The sequence below is a fragment of the Phyllobates terribilis genome, unplaced genomic scaffold (genome assembly GCF_046119375.1).
Source record: "Phyllobates terribilis strain yellow unplaced genomic scaffold, ASM4611937v1 Scaffold_5__5_contigs__length_657084704, whole genome shotgun sequence".
Taxonomy (NCBI): Eukaryota; Metazoa; Chordata; class Amphibia; order Anura; family Dendrobatidae; genus Phyllobates; species Phyllobates terribilis.
In genome coordinates, this window is record NW_027362765.1 from 56,992,435 (window position 1) to 57,016,179 (window position 23,745).

Below are 23,745 nucleotides of genomic sequence, written 5' to 3' on the forward strand. Positions count from 1 at the left end.
TTTTAGTTTCATCACACCACAGGACATGCCTCCAAAAATTTAGGTCTTTGTTCCCGTGTGCATTTGTAAACATTAATGTGGCTTTTTTATGTTTCTTTTGGAGTAATGGCTTTTTCCTGGCAGAGTGGCCTTCAGTCCATGTTGATACAGTACTCGTTTCATTGTGGATATTGACACAATCTTAATAGCTTCGGCCATCATCTTCACAAGGTCTTTTGCTTTTGTGCTTGGGTTGATAAGCACATATCGGACAAAAGCACGTTCATCTCTGGGACACAGAACCAGTCTCCTTCCTGAGCGGTATGATGGCTGGACATTCCCATCTTATTTGTACTTGCGTATGATTGTTTGTACAGATGAACGAGGCACCTTCAGGTATCTTGAAATTGTACCCAAGGATGAGCTAGACTTGTGCAAGTCCATAATTCTCTTCCTGATATCTTGGCTGATTTCTTTAGACTTTCCCATGATGCTACACAAAGAAGCAGTGTGTTTCAGGTGTACTTTAAAATACATCCACAGGTGTAACTCTTATTGACTCAGATGCTGCCAAAAAACTTCCAAACACATGACATCATCATATGGGCAGTCCACAATTCTTTAAAGGCATAGTGATCTTAGTGTATGTAAACTTTTGACATTGCAGTAAGTAATAAAAATGCCTTAAAACATTCTCTCTCTCTCTCTCTCTCTCAATATTCTGGCATTTGTCAAATATGAAAAATTATGGTAATCCTAATTGACCTAAAAGGGGAAAGGTTTATTCTGATTCCATGTCAGATATTGAGAAAAACATTCATATGTGTATTTTTATATAGTGTATGCAAACTTCTGGTTTCAACTGTATATGGAGGTTTCCCATTTTCCCTGTGCTGGGATTTATTCTCCGGGAAAACTATAGATAGATCTTGCAAACAGAAGAAGCCAACAGGTGAAACCCTGGGGTGGGTAGAAGTTGGCGTGTCGCATGTTTGATATATATTTTATATGATTTTTTTTTTTAATTTTACTATTCACGTTTATATGATCATTTTTTTAAAATTTTGCTATTCACATGTTTATTGTTTTTTGGTATCACGGATGAAAAGCGCCAATATAAGTTTATGGGTCCTTTAAAAACACATACAGCACATCGATGGCATCAGTGTGTGACCCATGTGCTGTGCGCATTTAACATTGCAAAGTATAGGAGAAGCTTTGTCATTTATACAGTGGGTACAGAAAGTATTCAGACCCCTTTACATTTTTCACTCTTGTTTCATTGCAGCCATTTGGTAAATTCTAAAAAGTTAATTTTTTTTCTCATTAAAGTACACTCTGCACCCCATCTTGACTGAAAAAAAAAACAGAAATGTAGAAATTTTTGCAAATTTATTTAAAAAGAAAAACTGAAATATCACATGGTCATAAGTATTCAGACCCTTTGCTCAGACACTCATATTTAAGTCACATGCTGTCCATTTTCTTGTGATCCTCCTTGAGATGGTTCTACTCCTTCATTGGAGACCAGCTTTGTTTAATTAAACTGATAGGACTTGATTTGGAAAGGCACACACCTGTCTATATAAGACCTCACAGCTCACAGTGCATGTCAGAACAAATAAGAATCATGAGCTCAAAGGAACTGCCCAAAGAGCTCAGAGACAGAACTGTAGCAAGGCACAGATCTGGCCAAGGTTACAAAAGAATTTCTGCAGTACTCAAGGTTCCTAAGAGCACAGTGGCCTCCATAATCCTTAAATGGAAGAAGTTTGGGACCACCAGAAGTCTTCCTAGACCAGGCCGTCCAGCCAAACTGAGCAATCGTGGGAGAAGAGCCTTGGTGAGAGAGGTAAAGAAGAACCCCAAGATCACTGTGGCTGAGCTCCAGAGATGCAGTAGGGAGATGGGAGAAAGTTCCACAAAGTCAACTATCACTGCAGCCCTCCACTAGTCGGGCCTTTATGGCAGAGTGGCCCGACGGAAGCCTCTCCTCAGTGCAAGACATATGAAAGCCAGCATAGAGTTTGCTCAAAAACACATGAAGGACTCCCAGACTATGAGAAATAAGATTCTCTGGTCTGATGAGACGAAGATAGAACTTTTTGGTGATAATTCTAAGCGGTATGTGTGGAGAAAACCAGGCACTGCTCATCACTTGCCCAATACAATCCCAACAGTGAAACAAGGTGGCAGCATCATGGTATGGGGGTGTTTTTCAGCTGCAGGGACAGGACGACTGATTGCAATTGAAGGAAACATGAATACGGCCAAGTACAGAGATATCCTGGATGAAAACCTCTTCCAGAGTGCTCAGGAACTCAAACTTGGCCGAAGGTGCACCTTCGAACAAGACAATGACCCAAAGCACACAGCTAAAATAACAAAGGAGTGGCTTCAGAACAACTCTGTGACCATTTTTGACTGGTCCAGCCAGAGCCCTGACCTAAACCCAATTGAGCATCTCTGAAAAGACCTGAAAATGGCTGTCCACCAACGTTCACCATCCAACCTGACGGAACTGTAGAGGATCTGCAAGGAAGAATGGCAGAGGATCCCCAAATCCAGGTGTGAAAAACTTGTTGCATCATTCCCAAGAAGACTCATGGCTGTACTAGCTCAAAAGGGTGCTTCTACTCATTACTGAACAAAAGGTCTGAATGCTTATGACCATGTGATATTTCAGTTTTTCTTTTTTAATAAATTTGCAAAAATTTCTACACTTCTGTTTTTTTTTCAGTCAAGATTGGGTGCAGAGTGTACTTTAATGAGAAAAAAAATGAAATTTTTAGAATTTACATACGGCTGCAATGAAACAAAGAGTGAAAAATTTAAAGGGGTCTGAATACTTTCCGTACCCACTGTATATTTATTCATGTATGAAAAACACTGATGACACACTGATGGTAAAAATGGACACACGGACCATACACTCATGACACACTGATCCAAAACACTGATGACACCGGTACGATTTTATCACGGACGTGTGAATGAGGCCTAAAACTGTTTTTTTATGACCCATTGTACTTCATTATATTACTAAATTTAAGTTCATAAGATTTGCGTTTATTTTTATTTATAAAAATATCTAAAAAAAAAAGGTAAATATTTAGAAAAATATGCAACTTTAAAACTTAGAATTTTTATACCCTTAAAATAGATAGTCATACCACACAAAATAGTTTATATATAACATTCACCACATGTCTCCTTTACATCATTCATTATCATTCCTGAAAATACTTTTTTTTTTAGAATGTTAAAAGGGTCAAAAGTTTAAAAGCAATTTTTCATTTTTTCAATTAAATTTACAAAACCTATATGCTTATGTACCACTTAACTTTTGAAGTGACTTTGAATGGCCTATATATGTCAGAAAACACACAAACAAGACCCAATTTTAAAATATGCACCCCTAAATGTATTCAAAGTCGCATTCAGAAAGTTTGTTAACTCTTTAGATGCTTCACAGGAATTAATGCAATTGGAAAAAAGAAATGAAAAATAGCCCAAATTTTTCAATTTCACAAGGGAGAAACGAGAAAACGGCCAACACAATTTCTCTTGAGTACATAGATACCCCATGTGTAGTCGGAAACTAGTGTTTGGGCACATGGCAGGGCTCGGACAGGAAGTAACGCAATTAAATTTTTGAAGCGTACATTTGGCAGGAATGGATTGTGGACGTCATGCTGAATTTGCTGAGCCCGTCAGGTGCTATAACAGCAAACAAAATAATGGATACTAAATAAGTGCTTGTTTTCTACTGTTTGGGCACTTAGAGGGTCGATTTCAATTTTGGAGCATGAATTTGGTGGAATAAATTTTAGACACCATATCGTAGTTGTAGAGCCTCCGAGGTGCCAAAACAGGGTGGGTGCTGGCATCAGGGTAGCAATCCCGGCAGCAATTGTGTAGGCACAGCTCCCGTGTTCTGCTTCTGTAAACTGGGTAATATCAGCGGCTGTCGAACCTGCTGATTGGTGAATGTGCAAGAATTGTTTCGGTCACAAAGACTCCATAAATAGAGTGTTCACATCAACATCTGGATCGAGGAGGCCACATTTATACAAGAGTTTCTTTCTTTTAAACCATGCCATCTCATAAATACTACAGTGGATTATGCCACAATTATCAATATTACATCAAGAAAACCATGTAAATGCAAATTTAAAGGAATTTTCTATGGGAGTGACGGAAATAGCTGAGTGCTCTACCCGCCTATCTCTTCCATTCCCAAAAGCAATTAATGGAGCAACTGTACAGGTGTATGCCCGACCATACAGGTGAATACAAAGCTGGCCACAGTGAGAGATGAGGGGGATTGGGAGCCCATTATAGTAGAGTTGCAATGAATCAATTCACAGACCCTGGTCCATCGGCAACGTCACTGATCTGTGGTCTCTGAAGCCGTAAGAACCACCTCCTACCTGCGGCATCCCGGCTTTTCACTCTGCAGCACGAGCCCAGAGACCACAGATTACTGACGTGGCTGACGCACCGGGGCTTACAAATTTCCCGTAACACTAAAAATAAATAAGCCTTAGTTCACATTTTATCTGCATAAATATGAAAAATCTGTAAAATAACAGAAGAAAATGGTATTGCCTCTAATGAAATTAAAAATATGGTAAATATTAATCATGAAGTTATATGAATCCCGGAATAGCTGCGATAGAAAATAAAGAGAATATGGCTCCCGGTCTGTGATAATGGCCAGCAGTGAAGGGGTTAATATGCCCTGCACCCAATAATGGGGGATCTCCACATACCTCCACCTGCAGAGCCGCCACCACATATATGGCTGTTCTGTGCGCACAGGACCTGTGATGAGGTCACAGGAGGGGAGGAGTCAGGGGTCACATGATCATGGGCCTCAGTGGATGCAGGACTCTGCTGTGCTGGTTGTCATGGTGCTGGATGAGGTGAAGTTTATGTGTGGGGTCAGGAGGGGTTTACAGTGTGGATGTAGCAGAGTCGTGTGTGTACGAGGTGTACGGAGCGGAGCCGCGTGTGTACGAGGTGTGCGGAGCGGAGCTGTGTGTGTATGAGGTGTACGGAGCAGCGTCGTGTATGTACGAGGTGTATGGAGCAGAGCCATGTGTGTATGACCTGTGCTAGGAGATCAATCAGGCGCCGCCAGAGATATCTGACAGCAGCTCTTTCATAGAGAACAGAGGTGTGCTCGGACTAAAGAGAGAAAGGTCATGTGTATGGAAGAGTTGGGTGAGATAACTGCCAACCAAACAATCACCTGAACCACCATTCAGCAGACCGCAGTCTGAAGTATATTGGAGCTTTAGTCAAATACTTGTTTAACCTTCTTTCAGTGTAGTTCATGTGCAATGGACAGCATACTGACTCTATAATGATCTACTTACAAATTACGGATTTCTACATCTACATTACCACAGCATGAAAACCATCAGTACATGAATACAGCACCAGAGCCACTATCAGTACAAGAATACATTACCAGAACCATCACCAGTACAGGAGTACATCATCACAACAACCATCAGTAAAGGAATACATCACCAGATCCACCTTCAGTACATTAATACAGCGCCAGAACCACCATTAGTACTTGAATATATCACCAGAACCATCATCAATGCAGGAATACAGTACCAGAAGCATCATGAGTCAGGAATGCAGCACCAAACTTAGTACAGTGATTAATGTCAGATCAGCCCCCCTAGTATACTTGTCAATCACAGAAGATGGATTGTGTGTAGTCCAAACAGCCCACACACTACATTTTAAGCTAAAGTTCACAGATTGTAGGGTACATAAAAGTTAAGTATTATTAACCCCTTACCGACTAGGTGATTTTCCATTTTTTCTTTTTGGTTTTTCATCTCACCTTCTTCCCAAAACCATAATTTTTATATTTTTCAGTTGACATAGCCGGGTGAGGGCTTGTGTTTTTGCAGGACGAGTTGCACTTTTGAATGACATCATCCATTTTATCATGTGATGTACAAAAAAATCAGGAAAAAAAGTGCTGTGAAATACCCAATTGGCCCCGTCCTCCACCAATGTATTCACCGCTGTCTGCATCCTGAGAAGCGAGCAGCGGTGGCTGGACGGCGGGTGGGGAAGGGCATAGTGCCTGTAGGCCACTGTTTCAGCTCTTTAGCTGCCTTGGTCCATGGGCCGGACTGGAACAGCTAGAGGGCCCGGATGTGGCCTGCAGACCGCACTTTGCCAAGGTCTGCCATATGGAATTTGAACCTTTGATCATCGGATCGCATGTGCTGTACACTGCTATACCACAGTATTGCTGTATATAGCAAAAATCACTGTCTTTTATGAATGCCAGCCACAGGCTGGCATTCAGGTGTCTTCAGAAGACTCCTGGCTGTCATGGCAGCCCATCAGCACCCACAATTGCACCAATACGCAGTTTACAGCACGTCGTGCCCCCAGGATGCATGCTGTGAATGCCAGTGGTGCTTAATAGGTTAACTGCAGGTTACCTTTGCTCCACACTCGGCTGTTAGACACAGATGAGGACTGAATAACATAGCCATCATCTGCTGGCAAAAATTCGGGCTCAGTCTCTGAGCCCGCATCAAAGTCAGAGGGCCAACACTTCCCAAACCTACTGCCAATTTTTAGAAGACACTTTCTTAAAGCAGTGAACTACATTTTTATGCAGGATAATGCTCCATCGCAGCATCGAAGTCTCCACTGCTTGACTGCCAGTAAAATCCTTAAACCCTTTACAACCCAAGGTGGTTTGCACGTTAATGACCAGGCCAATTTTTACAATTCTGACCACTGTCACTTTATGAGGTAATTACTCTAGAACGCTTCAACGGATCCCCCTGATTCTGAGACTATTTTTTTGTGACATATTGTACTTCATGATTGTGGTACAATTTCTTCCATATCACTTGCGTTTATTTGTGAAAAAAATGGAAATTTGGTGAAAATTTTCAAAATTTGAATTTTTATAACCTTAAATCAGAGAGATATGTCACACAAAATAGTTAATAAATAACATTTCCCACATATCTACTTTACATCAGCACAATTTTGGAACCCAAATTTTTTTTATTAGGGAGCTATAAGGGTTAAAAGTTGACCAGCGATTTCTCGTTTTTCCAACAAAATTTACAAAGGCATTTTTTTTAGGGACCACATCACATTTGAAGTCACTTTGAGGGGTCTTTATGACAGAAAATACCAAAAAGTGACACCATTCTAAAAACTGCACCCCTCAAGGTGCTCAAAACCACATTCAAGAACTTTATTAACCCTTCAGGTGCTTCACAGGAATTTTTGGAATGTGTAAGAAAAAAATTAACAATTAACTTTTTTCACAAAAATGTTACTTTAGACCCAATCTTTATTATTTTCGCAGGGGTAACAGGAAAAAATGGACCCCAAAATTTGTTGTGCAATTTCCCCTGGGCACGCAGATACCCCATATGTGGGGAAAAACCACTGTTTGGGCGCACGGCAGGGTTCGGAAGGGAAGGCGCGCCATTTGACTTTTTGAATGTAAAATTTGCTTGAATAATTAGCGGACGCCATGTTGCATTTGGGGAGCCCCTGATGTGCCTAAACAGTGGAAACCCCCCACAAGTGACACCATTTTGGAAACTAGACCCCTCAGGGAACTTATCTAGATGTGTGGTGAGCACCTTTAACCCCCAGGTGCTTCACAGAAGTTTATAACATTGAGCCATAAAAATAAAATTTTTAAATTGATAAGGTAGCTTTATTCTTCGGGTCAGTACATTTACAGCGGTACCACATTTATATCGTTTTTCTATGTTTTGGCGCTTTTACACAATAAAAGCTATTTTATAGAAAAAATAATTTTTTTGCATCGCTTTATTCTGAGAGCTATAACTTTTTTATTTCTTGGCTGATGGAGCCGTATCGGGGCTTGTTTTTTGCGGGACGAGATGACGTTTTCAGCGGTACCATTTTTATTTATATTCGTCTTTTTGATTGCGTGTTACTCCATTTTTTGTTTGGCGGTATGATGATAAAGCATTGTTTTTTGCTTCTTTTTTTATTTTTATTTTTTACTGTGTTCACTGAAGGGGTTAACTAGTGGGACAATTTTATAGGTCAGGTTGTTCCGGACGCGGCGATAGCAAATATGTGTACTTTTATTGTTGTTTTTTTTTTTTCCATAATAATATTTATTGATGGGTACATTATATTTTTATTTTTGGTGGATTATTTTTTTTTTTATATTTTTACAATTTTTTTTTTTTTCACTTTCTGACAGTTTTTTTATTTGTATACTTTGTCCCACTATGGAACTTTCACTTTTTTTATTCTGATCGCCTGCATAGCATAGGGATGGAGCACCATCCCTGTGTCATGCAGGCTGTCAGCGCTGCACAGTGAGAAGATAGTTTGGTCATGTACTGCGCATGACCAAAAAATCTTCCTGCTGTCTGGTGACCCGGATGTTGTCATGACGACATCGGGTCGTCATGACGACATTGGGTCATCATGGCAACATCCGGGAAGAAGCGTCAGACAGCATTGGAGGCCGGAAGAGGAGGTGAGTATACCGATCACCTCCCCTTAGCCACCGCAATGCTGCAATCGACTTCAATCGCAGCATTGCGGGGGTTAATGTTTCGGGAGCGGTGCGAGACCGCTCACTGCACATAGTACCGGGTGTCAGCTGTGACAATCAGCTGACACCCGGCGGCGATCGCGCCCGTACAGCCTGTGTGCGCGATCGCCATAAGGCTTTAAAGGGGTTAAACCCTTTTTTACTTTTATTCTTTGTCCCACTATGGGACTTTCACTTTTTTTTATTCTGATCACCTGTATAGCATGGGAATGAAGCACCATCCCTGTGCTATACAGGCTGTCAGCGCTGCAGAAGATACTTTGGTCATGCACTGTGCATGACCAAAATATCTTCCTGGTGACCCGGATGTTGTCATGACGACATTGGGTCGTCATGGCAACATCCGGGAAGCCGAGGCAGACATCGCTGGACGCCGGCAGGAGAGGTGAGTATCCCGATCACCTCACCTTGCCACCGCAATGAAGCATTGCGGGGGTTAATGTGCCAGGAGCGGTGCGGGACCGCTCCCTGCACATAGCAACGGGTGTCAGCTGTGACAATCAGCTGACACCCGGCGGCGATCGCGCCTGCACAGCTTGTGTGCGGGCGCGATCGCCAAGACGTACTAGTACGTATCAGGCTCTTAAATCCCAGGGCGCAGATACGTATTAGTACATCTTTGGCTTTAAAGGGGTTAAAGATGAAAGAATAATGACATGGCCCCTTCCTCACTGGACCTGAACTCTATTGAAAACTTGTGGGTCCTTCTTAAATGGAGATTTAACGGTGAAGGAAAACAGTCACCTTCCTGAACAATATTACGCCTCCTGACGAAGCCCAGTGTGGTAAAAAGCACGTCGAGGTGCTTGTGTGCCGCCCTCTTGGTGTCTCTCCGTTATGCCATACACTACTGGCCTTAATACGTCTCTAGGCAATGACCATGTGTTATAATCATGCACTTTAATTTGGTTGCTGCTAATAAGCCTATTTAGTATGTCATTTACCTATACACTTACTGTATTGATATTATCACTGACTTGTTCTATGTGACATAATGTTACTCTAACTCTAGCCTTATTTCAGAATGGGCATCACCTAGAGTGTAACATATTAAGTCACTGCTTGAAGTAACAGTATACGTGTTTTGCTCATGTCATATATAATGTAATTTACATTATTATATTATCCAATTGTAATACCATTTACATTTGGAGTATAATGCACGTCACTTTTTTGCTATATATCCTTTTTGGACAGTTATTATTGTTTCTAGCTATCTATTGTATATAATATACTGACCAGGAGTGAACTCTAAACCGGGAGAACTCTTTCTATCAGCGTAATTTTTTGATCTTACGTGATCAAATCTTTCCATTTTTATCCCGATTGACTTATTGTCCCAGTAGATCTTCCACCACCCATATGCATATAGAGCTGTTTTGATTATTGCGCAATCAACTTTATTATTTTTGATATTCTGGTATATCCCTTTTTCTGCCTTTCTACTATGATGCTATTTTAGCACAATCATATTATCTCGATCTTTATAGGTAGTCCTTTCAGTTGTCTATTACCTGCCTGAACAGTGTCTGGCAGGCTGTGGTTGGTGCTGCCCAAAAACTTAATCAACAGACTAAGAAATTTACAGAATCAATGGATGGAAGGCTCATGACTGTTATTGAAAATAAGGGCAGCCATATTGGTCACAGATTTATTTTTTTTCAAATATATTTTTGTACGTTTTGAGTTATTTGGTTATTATTCTCAATGTTATAGAAGAAAATAAAAAATTGAGATGAAAAATTTACGTTTTCCATTTACCTGTTCAATAATTCTGCACACATAGATATTCTGCTTAGAAAGACACAACTTCACTTTTACTTTCTTAAATATTCAGGTTCATTACCCTTTTGGAGTTACCGACAGCACTGGAATTGTTCAATAATAAAATGAAGCAACAAAAATACAAATTGCCTAATAATCATGCACACAGTGTACTATCTCAGAAAAACAGAAAGGAAAGACTCCAGTGGGCAGTGATCTAGAGAACTATTGTTCCTGCAGACCGATTTCAGAGCCTACTAAGATCATTATCTCAATGATTTATTGCGTTTCTAAAATTAAAAGTTCAATGCGGATGTGTCCCTAATAAAATTTTCATTCACTATATGCAGTCCTCAACATTGAAATTGTAACACCAATAAGGAAATGTGGTGGAACTATAGAAATCATTATCCATAGACATGGTAATGATCTGCAAAAGACGAATAAATGGAAACAAAACTTTCAAAACCTCTTAATTTATTCAGAATCGAATATGACTGCAACATGCAGAAATCCCATGCCTTGGTGCCCCTAACAGCCGCGGGTGGAAGCGCGAGCCACCTGCGGCCGTTAACATGTTAAATGCCGCTGTGGATCTCTGACAACGGCGGAAGGAAGTCACTAGTTCCACCCATCAGCGCCCGTGTCACATGACCATGGGTTGGCATGACAACCCAGGGTCCGCAGGAGACCCCTGCAGTTGTCATTGCAGGATGGCAAGTGAGCATTTCTGCTACACACAGGTGATCAGATGTTCACAGCTTCTAGTCTTCCATGGAGACTATTGATGCAGGTAAAAAGTTAAAAAAAAAAGTTTTTAAAAATATTAAAAAAATATAAAAGTTTAGATCACCCCCCTTTCACTCCATTCAAAATAAAACAATAAAAAAAATCATACACATATTTGGTATCGCTGCATTCAGAATCGCCCAATCTATCAATATGTAAAAAGAATGAATCCGTTCGGTAAACGGCGTAATGAGAAAAAAAATCAGACTTAGGCTATGTGCACACTGTGCGTTTTCTCCGCCCAGCAATGGGCCAAAAACGCTAGGTAGTCCGTGTGTCAGCTAATGCAATGATCAGGAATTTTCCTGTAAGGATTGCATTGCGTTTAAATCAGCAGCATGTCAATTCTTTGTGCGTTTATGCAGCGTTTTTCACCCACTGACTTTAATTGAGTCAGTCAAGTCCGCAGAAAAAACGCATGTATAAAGATATTTGCGTATTTGCGGAGGATGTTTGCTGTGTATTTGACTGACTCAATTCTAATCAATGAGTCAAAAACGCGGCAAAAACGCACAAAGAATTGCCTGCGGGAGACTACTCCTCCCATCATTTGACGTCCGCTCCAGCTAACAATAGCAGGAGCAGGTGCGGCTGAGGGGAGATGCAGTCTCCTCAGCCAGCGTCTGTGCGGAGTGTAAAACAAAAAGTTAAAATAATATAAAAAACACCTTATTCTCACCTGTCTTCTGTACCCAGAGTGTCCCACGGCGAACCGATCAGCCGGTAATACACTGACAGGAGCATGATCGCTCCCGGCAGTGTACAGCGCTGAGTTGCCGGCACTGAGGTCACTGGAGCTCAAACAGCTGAAGATCAGCGGAGAGCTCCAGTGCCCTCACTTACGGCATCGGTTTTGTGTGAGAATTTTCAAATGCAACACTGATGCAGTAATTGAGGGCATCGGAGCTCTCAGCTGATCTTCAGCTGTCTGAACTCCAGTGACCTCACTCCAAACAGCTCAGCTATACACTGACAAGAGTGATTACACTCCTGTCAGTGTACACAGTGCTGTCTTCTACAACAATCACATTAGTGATTGCTGATGTGGCTGCTGTAGAAGTGGCCCAGATCGTCGTGGGACACTGTGGATTAAGTCATGACAACGGACAGGTGAGGGATATTGTTGTTTTTTATTTAAGGTTTATTACAGGAGATGAGGGCTTCGGGGATTCGGCGTTAGGTGAGTATATGGTGTTTTTTTATTTTTAAATAAATGATTAAAACCGTGTGGAATTTTATTTTAATAAAAGACTTTATTCTGGCCGTGTATTTATTTAAAAAACCCTACTATGGGGTTAGTAATGGGGGCGTCTTATAGACGCAATCCATTACTAACTTGGGCTTAAATGTCAGCTGCCAATACAAGGCAGGCGTGAACCCCAACCCTATTACCCCACTTGCCACCGCACCATGGCAAGTGGGAAGAGCGAAGGCTAAGCGCCAGATTTGGCACATCTTATGGATGTGCCGTTTCTAGGGCCACTGAGAGATGATATTATTAGCCTCGGAGGGGGCCAGGATCTGTGGTCCCTTCCCTGGCTATTAATATCAGCATGCAGCTGTCGGTTTAGCCTTTGTTGGTTAGAATTTATAGGGGGACCTTATGTCAATTTTTTTCTGGAGTCCCCCTGTAATCTAGCCAGCAAAGGCTAAGCAAACAGCTGTGGGCTGTTATTAATAGCCAGGGAACATTTTTGGCTAACGGCCCCTTCCTCAGCTAGTAATATCAGCCCCCAGTGCTTGGCTTTCCCTCACTTGCTTATGAAAATGATGAGGGAGCCCACGCTATTTTAATAAATTTTATGCCTATGGGCCCACGATCCAGCACTTTGGACGCAGCATATTTTTGCTGCGTTCTATTGAACGTAAGTAAATCCGCATGTGTTCACTGAACCATGCGGATTTACCACATTCAATACATTCTAGTGGTCAAATTTCTGTTACGGAGACTAGAGACTCCGCAAGAGAATTTGACATGCTGCGGTCCTGAAATACGAGCCGCATGTCAGTGTAAGCGGGTGTTCCGCAGCCTCAGATGTACGCCTAGTAGAAATACCATCCTCTATGCTGTAACATCTGGCCGCTGCCAAAAGCGCAGCATTAGAAGACAGCGTTTTTGCGCAGCTAAAATACGCTGCGTCCAAAGCGCTGATAGTTGCTGATCATGGGAACGTAGCGGCTAACCAAACAGCTGTGAGCTGTTATTAATATCCAGTGAACACATTTGTGTAATGGCACCTTCCTAGGCTAAAACTAGCAGCTCTCAGCTGTCCCAGAAATGCCATGAATGGGAATGCTAATGGAATTAAGGTTTATGGGATTAGGTGACACCAAGGCCTTTGTTTAGTGATGAAGAGGTGTCAATGAGACACCCTCATTACTAAACCTAAGTAAAGAAAAGAGTTAAATAAACACACACACTGAGAATATGAGAATAAAACACTTTATTTGAAATACATCAGACACATTCTTTAATCATTTAAATTAACAAATATACTCACCCCAGGTCTGTAAGTAATCTTAGGGTTAAAGCGATGTCCCACCTTTATTTTTTCAAATATCTTTATTTAGCTCCAAAATCCATTCATTGCTGTACAAAAACGCAGAAAAAAACCACATCAAAAACGCATAAAAAATGCACCAAAATCACAGCAGAACGCATGTTTTTGTCGCAGCGTTTTTCCTGCCAAAAGATGCAGAAACCTTGCAGAAATTTCTGCAATCAAATCCTGAAAGTGCGCACATACTTTTTTTTGGTCGCCACAACATTGAAATAAAATGCAATAACGGGCGATCACAATGTCGTATCTACCCCAAAAATAGTATCAATAAAAACTTAAGCTCATCGCGCAAAAAATAAGCCCTCACCCGTGCCCAGATCCCAAATAATGGTGACTTTTCTTTTTTTTTTTTTTACAAACTTTGGATTTTTTTTCACCACTTAAATAAAAAAGAATCTTTACATGCTTGATGTCTATGAACTCGAAATGACCTGAAGAATCATAATGGCAGGTCAGTTTTAGAATTTAGTGAACATGGTAAAAAACAACTGTGGAATTGCACTTTTCTTGCAATTTCACAGCACTTGGAATTTTTTTTTCCCGTTTTCCAGTACACAATATGGTAAAACCAATGGTGTCGTTCAAAAGTACAACTTGTCCGTAAAAAATAAGCCCTCACACGGCCATATTGAGCAAAAACAAAAAAAAGTTATGGCTCTTGGAAGAAGGGGAGCAAAAAAACGAAAGCTAAAAAACAGAAATGTCCCAGGGGTGAAGGATTTAAAAAGACTATCAGACCTGTTATTTTCATAATTCTACGAATTTTCCTTTTCCTTCTTGGTGTTTACATTTCATTGTTGAGTGTAAATTGCTTTTCATGTTTATTAATAATTTCACACCATTCTTAATAAATTAGGTCACTAAAGTGCTTTTCCTTATATGACGAGTAACTTTAACTGTTCTATTGTTTTGCTTTGACAATTTGTCAATATAATGATTAAAAAAATGCTAGCTCTATGTGTTATTAATCTGAAGCTTAAGAAGACACGTTTTTTCTTTGACACATCCTACATTATAAACATGAAAATGACTTCTCTCCTACATGAGTTTTTTGGTGTGTAAATAGAGCTGAGTTTTGTGCAAAACACTTTCCACATATTGAACATGAATACGGCTTCTCCCCTGTGTGAATTCTTTGATGTGTAACTAGAACTGATTTATAATTAAAACATTTCCCACATTCTGAACATGAAAAAGGCTTTTCCCCTGTGTGAATTCTCTGATGTATAACAAGTCTTGATTTTTCTCTAAAATGTTTCCCACATTCTGAACATGAATATGGCATCTCTCCTGAGTGAACTCTTTTATGTCTAATAAAAGCAGTTTCATGGAGAAAACATTTCCCACATTCCGAACATACATACGGCTTTACCCCTGTGTGAATTCTCTGATGTCTCACAAGTTTTGCTTTAATCCGAAAACATTTTCCACATTCTGAACATGCATATGGCCTTTCTCCTGTGTGAATTCTCAGATGTTTAACAAGGTTATCTCTAGTAGTAAAACATTTCCCACATTCTGAACATGAGTATGGCTTCACCCCTGTATGAACTCTCTCATGTAAACTTAAAGCAAATTTATCCTTAAAACATTTCTCACATTCTGAACATGAGAAAGGCTTCTCCCCTGTATGAATCCTCACATGTATTACTAAAGCAAAATTATCCTTAAAACATTTCCCACATTCTGAACATGAAAAATTTTTCTTTCTTGAGCGAGTTCTTTTGTATTCTCCATCCCTTCTGTTATTTTTATTTTGCTTAGCAGTCTGTAATGAATCAAAGAATAGGAGCTGTTGAAAAGGATAAGATGATAGATCTGGGATAATGGCTTGATCTTCATATATTTCAGGTTTGATAAGACCATCATCTCCTTTAAAATCTGAAAATATCAGCTGTTCCTCTGAACTCCACGTACAAATATCTGGTAAAAATACAAACAACTTTATTAAAGTTTAAAAACTTTGCTTTAAAGGGTTGTCAACTTTCAACAAATGTCTGCCCATAGGTTCAGTGATATGTAAAAAAACAAACAAAACCCAAACCCTGATCTTTACCTACTCTCCACTGTGTGTCCACAGCAGCCATAGTCATGGTTGATCGGTCACAGCGGTGAAAACGCTGCAGCCAATCACTGAGCCCAGTAGCTATGTTGCAGTTTTCCATCTTGGTTTTTCTATTTCAAAGTGGAGGCTGCTTATTTTAATGTAAAGTTAAACTGTTAACCTGTGAATTCTTCTACAAAGCCTTTTCATTTGGTCTTTTCCATTTATTTCATGTGTTCCTTCTTAAGGCACTAATTCTAAATTGTTTCTTTAGGAGTTCCTCTTTTACCTTGGAGTCCAGCATGTGTCGTCAACCACTTAAGGATATTGGCTCGCTGCTGTTAACACCTTAAATGTCACAGTCAATCTCTGACAGCGGCATGTAAAGCATGCCTTTCCAGCACACACCATAGGGTGCTGATAGAATGCCATTGCAGCTCTGGACGTGCCATGACAGTACTCCTGTGAAGACCTGCCTGCAGTGGGACTTCAAAAGAAACTGCGATTATTTCTATATTCTGCAATACTATGGTATTATAGTATATAAAATAGCGATCAGATAATTACAGATTTCAGTCCCCATGAGGACTAACAAATTTAGATAATTTTTTTTTTTAATTTATGAAAAAAAAATTAAGTAAAAAAAACGTACAAAATTATGAATATACCCACCATACCCCTTTAAAATAGTTGGGGAAAAAAAGGAAAATGTAATAAAAAACAGACCTGATATTGTTGCTACTGAGAATATCTGATATATCACAATATAAAATGAATTATTAAATATCATAAATGTAGTAAAGAGAAGAAAAAATGAAAACACCAGAATGGCAGGTCTGCCAAATATGCAATAAGAAGCAATCAAGCACTAGTATTCATCTACTCCAAAATGGGATAAATAAAAAATTCAGCTTTCCACACAAAAAAAGCTCTTACACAGATCCAGCTATGTAAAATTGAAAATGTTTCTCCATTTTCAGAAAATGATGGCACAAACCAAATTTTTTTGTTTACAATTTAACAAAAAAAAAAAAATTGGTATTTTCCCCCATTTTCCAGTACATTGTATGTTAAATTGAATGGTGTAATTCAAAACTACATATCGTCTCGCAAAACACACAAGCTTGTCACGCTCAGTGTGTCTTGGACATAGTGACTGACAGTTCGGTTGTCCACTCTAGTGCAGGGGCATGCTGAGCTGTCAGTATTTTGAGTGACAGCTTGGCCTTCCAATCTGGTACTGGGAGGTGCTGAGCTTCCTTCAGGTGTTCTTTGTTCCAAGTGATTACCCAGCTACTTAACTAAACTGTCTGTCCCAGATAGCTGCCAGTCGTAGCTTCAGTTCTGTGCTTTGTGGTCTGAATTCAGACATTCTGTTGCCAGACCCTGGATTTGCCTATTGACTACTCGTTTGTATTACCCCTTTTGCCTTAATGCACTCGGACCTTGGAATTCTGACTCTGGACTATGACCTGACTATGCCTTTTGCCTTACCCCTTTGTATATGACAAGCCCTCTTGGTATCTGACCACGGACCTCTTGACAACCCAAGCCTCACAGCGAGCCCATGAGTAGTGACTAGCGTCACAAAGCCCTCATACAGCTATGTCGTCGGAAAAATATAAAAAGCTTTAGCCCTTGGAAGAAGAGGAAGAAATAAAATCTAAAAACAGAAAACAGCCTAGTTGGGAAGTACGGTATATACTCGAGTGTAAGCCGACCCGAGTATAAGCTGAGGTACCTAATTTTATCAGAAAAAACTGGGAAAACTTATTGACTCCAGTATAAGCCTAGGGAGGGAAATGCAGCAGCTACTGGTAAATTTCCCAATCCTGGTATGCATGACCCCCTCATCCCCAATCCTGGTATGCATTGCCCCCTCATCCCCAATCATGGTATGTATGGCCCCCTCACCCCCAATCATGGTATGTATGGCCCTCTCATCCTCAATACTGGTATGCATGACCCCCTCATCCCCAATCCTGGTATGCATTGCCCCCTCATCCCCAATCATGGTATGTATGGCCCCCTCATCCCCAATCATGGTATGTATGGCCCTCTCATCCTCAATACTGGTATGCATGGCCCCCTCATCCCCAATCCTGGTATGCATGGCCCCCTCATCTCCAATCCTGGTATGTATGGCCCCCTCATCCCCAATCCTGGTATGCATGGCCCGCTTATCCCCAATCCTGGTATGTATGGCCCCCTCATCCCCTATCCTGGTATGCATGGCACCCCCCCCATCAGTACACACATAAAAAAAACACTTATACTCACCTTCCTTCCTCACTTCTGCTCCAACGCTGCGTCCTGTCTGCCAGTAGCTCATGTCAGCATCTGAGCCGCGCATGATGTCACTGCCATGCGCCCTCAGATGCTGAGGTGAGCTGCCGACATATTCACTCCGCTCCACGCCGGGACTATGTGCGTGGAGAGGAGCGAATATGCATTTTCTTTAGTAGCAGGCACTGTCAGCAGGAGCTGCGGCTCAGTGCTCCTCTGTGCTCGCTACTAAAGAAAAGTGAATATTCATTTGCCTTTAGCAGCAGCCACACGTGTTAGCTGCAGCAGCGGCTACTGTGTGTGACCCGCTCCTCCGCCGCCGCAACCCTCCCACACCAATATCCACCACCAGAATTTCTAGATACTTGAGTATATAACAGAGTATAAGAGGAGAAAAGTGTCACTTAAATTTTACTCACTGAAACTTGCAGATAAAAGAATGTAAAATAGCAGCTTACCATTCCCTAAAAACTTCAACACATAACTGCACCATCCAATGATGGAGTAGAATATGTGACCTCTGAGTCTACTACTTACCTGGGTAATTATCTGTAGGTATCTCCTCTTTACACCACTCATCACCCATCACATATGTCTCTGTAGTATTAATATGGGTCAGATCTTTACCTTGAAACAAATACTGAAAAAAACACAGACAGATGGAGAAGTCATGTGAAATGATTCAGAACAGAAAACATCATAAATTAACATGATGACCACAAATGACAGTAGTAATCACATAGCTGCAGGTCTCCTGTATAAATCCAACCTGGTGTCTACTAATTCTAACCAGCAGTCTACATAACTAGAAAATTGTGAGAAGATCCAGACATCTAATGATCAGCTTTATCCTGTCATCTCCACCAAGTATAAAACATACACTGAATGGCCACTTTACTAGAGAAACCCATCTAGTAGGACGTTGGACTTTCTTTGACTTTCAGGACTGCAGCAAACTGTCATGTCATAGATTCCATAGGATAGTTTCTCTCAGTTTGCAGGAAATTAGATAAAGGTACTGATAGAACACGTAGTTCGGAGTGTATCTTGTCTTACAGGATTAGGATCTGGGTACTGATGTAAGAAGTCAGGGAAGCAAGGATAAAATCACTGTCATGTTCCTAGAAGCAATCCATGACTTTAAGACCCCTATGTCATGGTGAATTATTCAGCTGAAAATGTCCTTCTGCCTTAGGGTAAGCATCTGCCATTAAAGAATGAACTTGAACAGCCACAATGATAGGCCCTAGTGTCCAATCAACTATATACAGGTATCAAAGATATTAGCTGTACCAAAAAAATTCCCTTGTTTATAGGTTTTATTATGTATAGGAAGTACCCCGCTTTATTTTCAGTAGGCCATACAGTGGGGAAAATAAGTATTTGACACACTGCCGACTTTGCAAGTTTTCCCACCTACAAAGAACGGAGAGGTCTGTAATTTATATAGTAGGTACAGTTCAACTGTGAGAGACGGAATCTAAAAATAAAATCCAGAAAATCACATTGTATGATTTTTAAATAATTAAATTGCATTTTATTGCATGAAATAAGAATTTAGTCACCTACCAACCAACAAGAATTCTGGCTCTCACAGACCTGTTAATTTTTATTTACGAATCCCTCCTACTCTGCACTCATTACCTGTATTAATTGCACCTGTTTGAACTCATTACCTGTAAAAAAGACACCTGTCCACACACTCAATCAATCACACGCCTACCTCTCCACCATGGCCAAGACCAAAGAGCTGTCTAAGGACACCAGGGACAAAATTGTAGACCTGCTGGGATGGGCTACATGACAATAGGCAAGCAGCTTGGTGAGAAGGCAAAAACTGTTGGCACAATTATTAGAAAATGGAAGAAACACAAGATGACTGTCAATCTTCCTCGGTCTGGGGCTCCATGCAAGATCTGACCTCGTGGGGTAAGGATGAGAAAGGTCAAACTTTGCAAAGAGATAAAACAATGGGTGGCCTTGCTGTACCAAATCCGTGGGTTTATTATATGGCAGCTCAGCTCCAGCATATTCGTGGGTGGGACGACCCTGGAGGGGGAGGGGGGGCTCAACATCTTCTACTCCAATCATATTTTAAATCACTCAGACTCTATGAAGCATTGGAGGCTCACAAATTTAAGACACCCTCTTGTAGAACCCCAACTACGCTGTTAATACACAAACTTTGGTGGGTAGTGAGGAAATTACAGGGGATACAAGGGATCTCACAATTTACATCACTGTGGGAAACGCCATGGCTCCCTAACCTATATAAATTGGAAGGGTTTAAAAATTGGAGTCTAAAAGGACTATAAAGATTCACTCATGTTTTAGCGGGAGATTCACTCAAGGAGTTTTCACAGAATGAATATGGACTGCCCAACACCGAATTTACCTTCAGTTACGACATGCATATCAGGCAGAGGGTCTTGTCCTAAATAATGGAGTTCCTCAAAATGCTATAATACAGAGAACTGCATAGATTTCGACTTGGCCTGCTATGATTGATGTATAGATTACTTGACAGGTGCAAAATCCTACATTGGGCTGCTTTAGACATGTATATAACTGCTCCAAAGCAAGAGTTAGATACTCCTTAATACAATTGTGACTATTGATACTGTAAGATTCTTAATTTGCTGTGGACAGAACTGTGGAACATTTAATTCAAAATGTTTTGTTTGAAAGGGCGATGTGTTGTGGGGGGAGGGATAGAACAGGGACTGGGTCCCTTCTTTGGTTGGGTTGTTTTATTTGTTTTACTGTTGTGTTACAAAAAAAGTTTTAACAATAAAAAATATTTGATTTAAAAAAAAAAGGTTGAGAAAAGTCAGGAATCAGCCCAGAACTATACAGGAGGACCTGGTCAATGACCTGAAGAGAGCTGTGACCACAGTCTCAAACATTACCATTAGTAACACACTACGCCGTCATGGATTAAAATCCTGCAGGACACGCAAGGTCCCCCTTCTCACGCCAGCACATGCCCAGTCCCGTTTGAAGTTCGATAATGACTATCTGGATGATCCAGAGGAAGCATGGGAGAAGGTCATGTGGTCAGATGACACAAAAATAGAACTTTTTGGCATCAACTCCACTCGCCGTATTTGGAGGAAGAAGGATAAGTACAACCCCAAGAACACCGTCCCAATCGTGAAGCATGGTGGGGGAAACAACATACTTTGTGGGTGCTTTTCTGCAAAGGGGACAGGACAACTGCACCGTATTGAAAGGAGAATGGATGGGGTCATGTATCGCGAGATTTTGGCCAAGAACCTTCTTCCCTCAGTAAGACCATTGAAGATGGGTCGTGGCTGGGTCACATGTCAGCATGACAATGACCTGAAACACACAGTCAGGGCAACTAAGGAGTGGCTCCGTAAGAAGGATTTCAAGGTCTTGGAGTGGCCTAGCCAGTCTCCAGACCTGAACCCAATAGAAAATCTATGGAGGGAGCTGAAACTCAATGTTGCCCAGCGACAGCATCGAAACCTGAAAGATCTGTATGGAGGAGTGGTCCAAAATCACTGCAGCAGTGTGTGCAAACTTGGTCAAGAACTACAGGAAATGTCTGACCTCTGTAATTGCAAACAAAGGTTTCTGTACCAAATATTAAGTTCTGTTTTTCTATTGTATCAAATACTTATTTCATGCAAAAAAAGGCAAATTAATTATGTAAAAATCATACAACGTGATTTTCTGGATTTTTTTTTTAAGATTCTGTTTTTCACAGTTGAAGTGTACCTGCGATAAAAATTACACACCTCTCCATTATTTGTAGGTGGGAAAACTTGCAAAATCGTCAAAGTATCAAATAATTATTTTCCCCACTGTATATAAGTATTGTATTCAGCTGCAATTTACCTAACTGTGCAGCTCCTGTTCCTCAGAATGATTTCTGATATCCTCCTCAGGCTCCATTCGTCGACAAGTTGTGTACATTCACAGTATCCTCTTTCATTAAATGCTTTTTCTCAATCATAGCATTTATGGTATACTCTCCACATTGTTACATGTAAAACTCTACAAGGTTGGCAGTTTTTAAAATGCTGGCCCACGACTAATCTAGCACTGATGACCATACTGCATTCGAAGTCACTCAGATCACTCAATTTTCATATTTTAATGTAAATTCACATTGAAGCTGATCAATTGAAAGCTTGCTAACTTGATTTATGTAGCACTCCATGGTAATGAGTCTAATTTCCAAACAAAGAAGCTTCGCTAATGAAAAGTCCAGTGTCTCTAACAATGAGGCCATTCAGTATATAATACTGTTGAAAAAAACAGGACAAAACATAGAACCTTCACAGCCATCTATACATCATAGGGGAGATCTCATGACACCTTTTCTCAATCTACCTGATGATCCTGAGGAACATCGGGATCTTCTTGTTTACAGTCCTGTGGGAGAAGAGGAAGGGGACATCTCTCTGGTGTTGTCCTCTTACTGGATAGATCTGGAGGAAACACATACAGGGACTGAATTCATTCTTTACATACAGATAATTATAGGCTGTGTGTATTTAGTCCTATCTATTACCTCGCGATGCATGGGACTTGGGAACCTCCATCATGATGTCCTTGTACAGATCTTTGTGTCCTTCTAAATACTCCCACTCCTCCATGGACAAATAGATGGTGACATCCTGACACCTTAAAGGAACCTGACACACACAATAATACAGTCACCCCCCCCGATCCCTTCATAGCATTACTGTATAATGTCCCAGCATTCCCAGCAGTGTCACCTCTCCAGTAAGCAGCTCAATCATCTTGTAGGTGATCTCTAGGATCTTCTGGTCATTGATGTCCTCATGTTTCAGGCGGTGAGGTGGAGGGCCCAAGATTGGGCTCACGGGTCTTCTCCATCCCTCAGACACAGGGACCTGACAGCGCTCTCTAGAGGTCTTCTTCACTACTGTGTAATCCTGGTTATGTAGAGACATATTAATAAATCTCACTACAGACATTTCCAGAGTCCTCACCTCTCCAGTTATGTCCATCTGTTATTCCCATAGAGGAGAATTATGAAATGTGACGCCATCGGAATCTCTCACCTCTCCAGTAAGTTGAAAGAGGATCTCTAGGGTGAGGTGAAATATCCTCTCTGCCATCTTGTCACTGTCCATATCCATCCTTGAAAGGTCAATCAGGAAAATTCTCTTATATAGAAGATCTCCTCTGACAGGATTCAATATTGTGGGAACCTGAATGGGGAGAAGATGATCCCATGTAGTAAAATAAATACTGGAGACAATAAGGGAAACATACAAGGAGTTAAAATGTACAGATGTTGTATTCTCAATCGAAATCCACTGGTTTTCAACCAAGTATATAAAAAATCCTGGAAGTCAGCAAAACTGTACTGTTTCATTGAGAATCGGTAGGGTTTCGGTACAGGAATCCACCTTAAATGTTAGCAATAAACCAAGCCAGGGCTTGTGGAAAGAAGCAGGATACATGTGTCACATTCTTACTTGGGCAAAAGAGGTGTTATTCCATGGTAAGATGTTTAAAGTTTTCTGTCCTGTCCCTATTCCACACTGCAAATGCTCTTCTTTTACCCATCCTACAAGTCTACACTTTCACATGTCACTATCTTAACTCCTTTAACACATACTAAACATTACAGTATGATTTTGAAATGTGTTTTATGTTCATAAATACGTAAGTAGAGAGAACTGTGGGAAAGCACTTACCGT

At 40.7% G+C, this 23,745-nt stretch overlaps 1 protein-coding gene and 1 pseudogene across 1 annotated transcript in view; both read right to left on the bottom strand.

The window, feature by feature from the left end:
* The window catches only part of LOC141271443 (uncharacterized), a 255,758-nt pseudogene extending 250,942 nt beyond the window's left edge, over positions 1–4,816 (bottom strand).
* Positions 4,817–7,641: 2,825 nt separating this feature from the next.
* The window catches only part of LOC141271968 (uncharacterized), a 41,539-nt gene continuing 25,435 nt past the window's right edge, over positions 7,642–23,745 (bottom strand). The window contains exons 2-7 of the mRNA XM_073682222.1: positions 23,101–23,250; positions 22,792–22,971; positions 22,584–22,707; positions 22,403–22,500; positions 18,578–18,680; positions 7,642–15,633 (exon numbers count right to left, since the gene is read on the bottom strand). Coding sequence (XP_073538323.1) covers positions 14,723–15,633; positions 18,578–18,680; positions 22,403–22,500; positions 22,584–22,707; positions 22,792–22,971; positions 23,101–23,178 — 1,494 coding nt within the window. The 5' untranslated portion in view covers positions 23,179–23,250 and the 3' untranslated portion in view covers positions 7,642–14,722. The remainder of the gene's footprint in view (positions 15,634–18,577; positions 18,681–22,402; positions 22,501–22,583; positions 22,708–22,791; positions 22,972–23,100; positions 23,251–23,745) is intronic.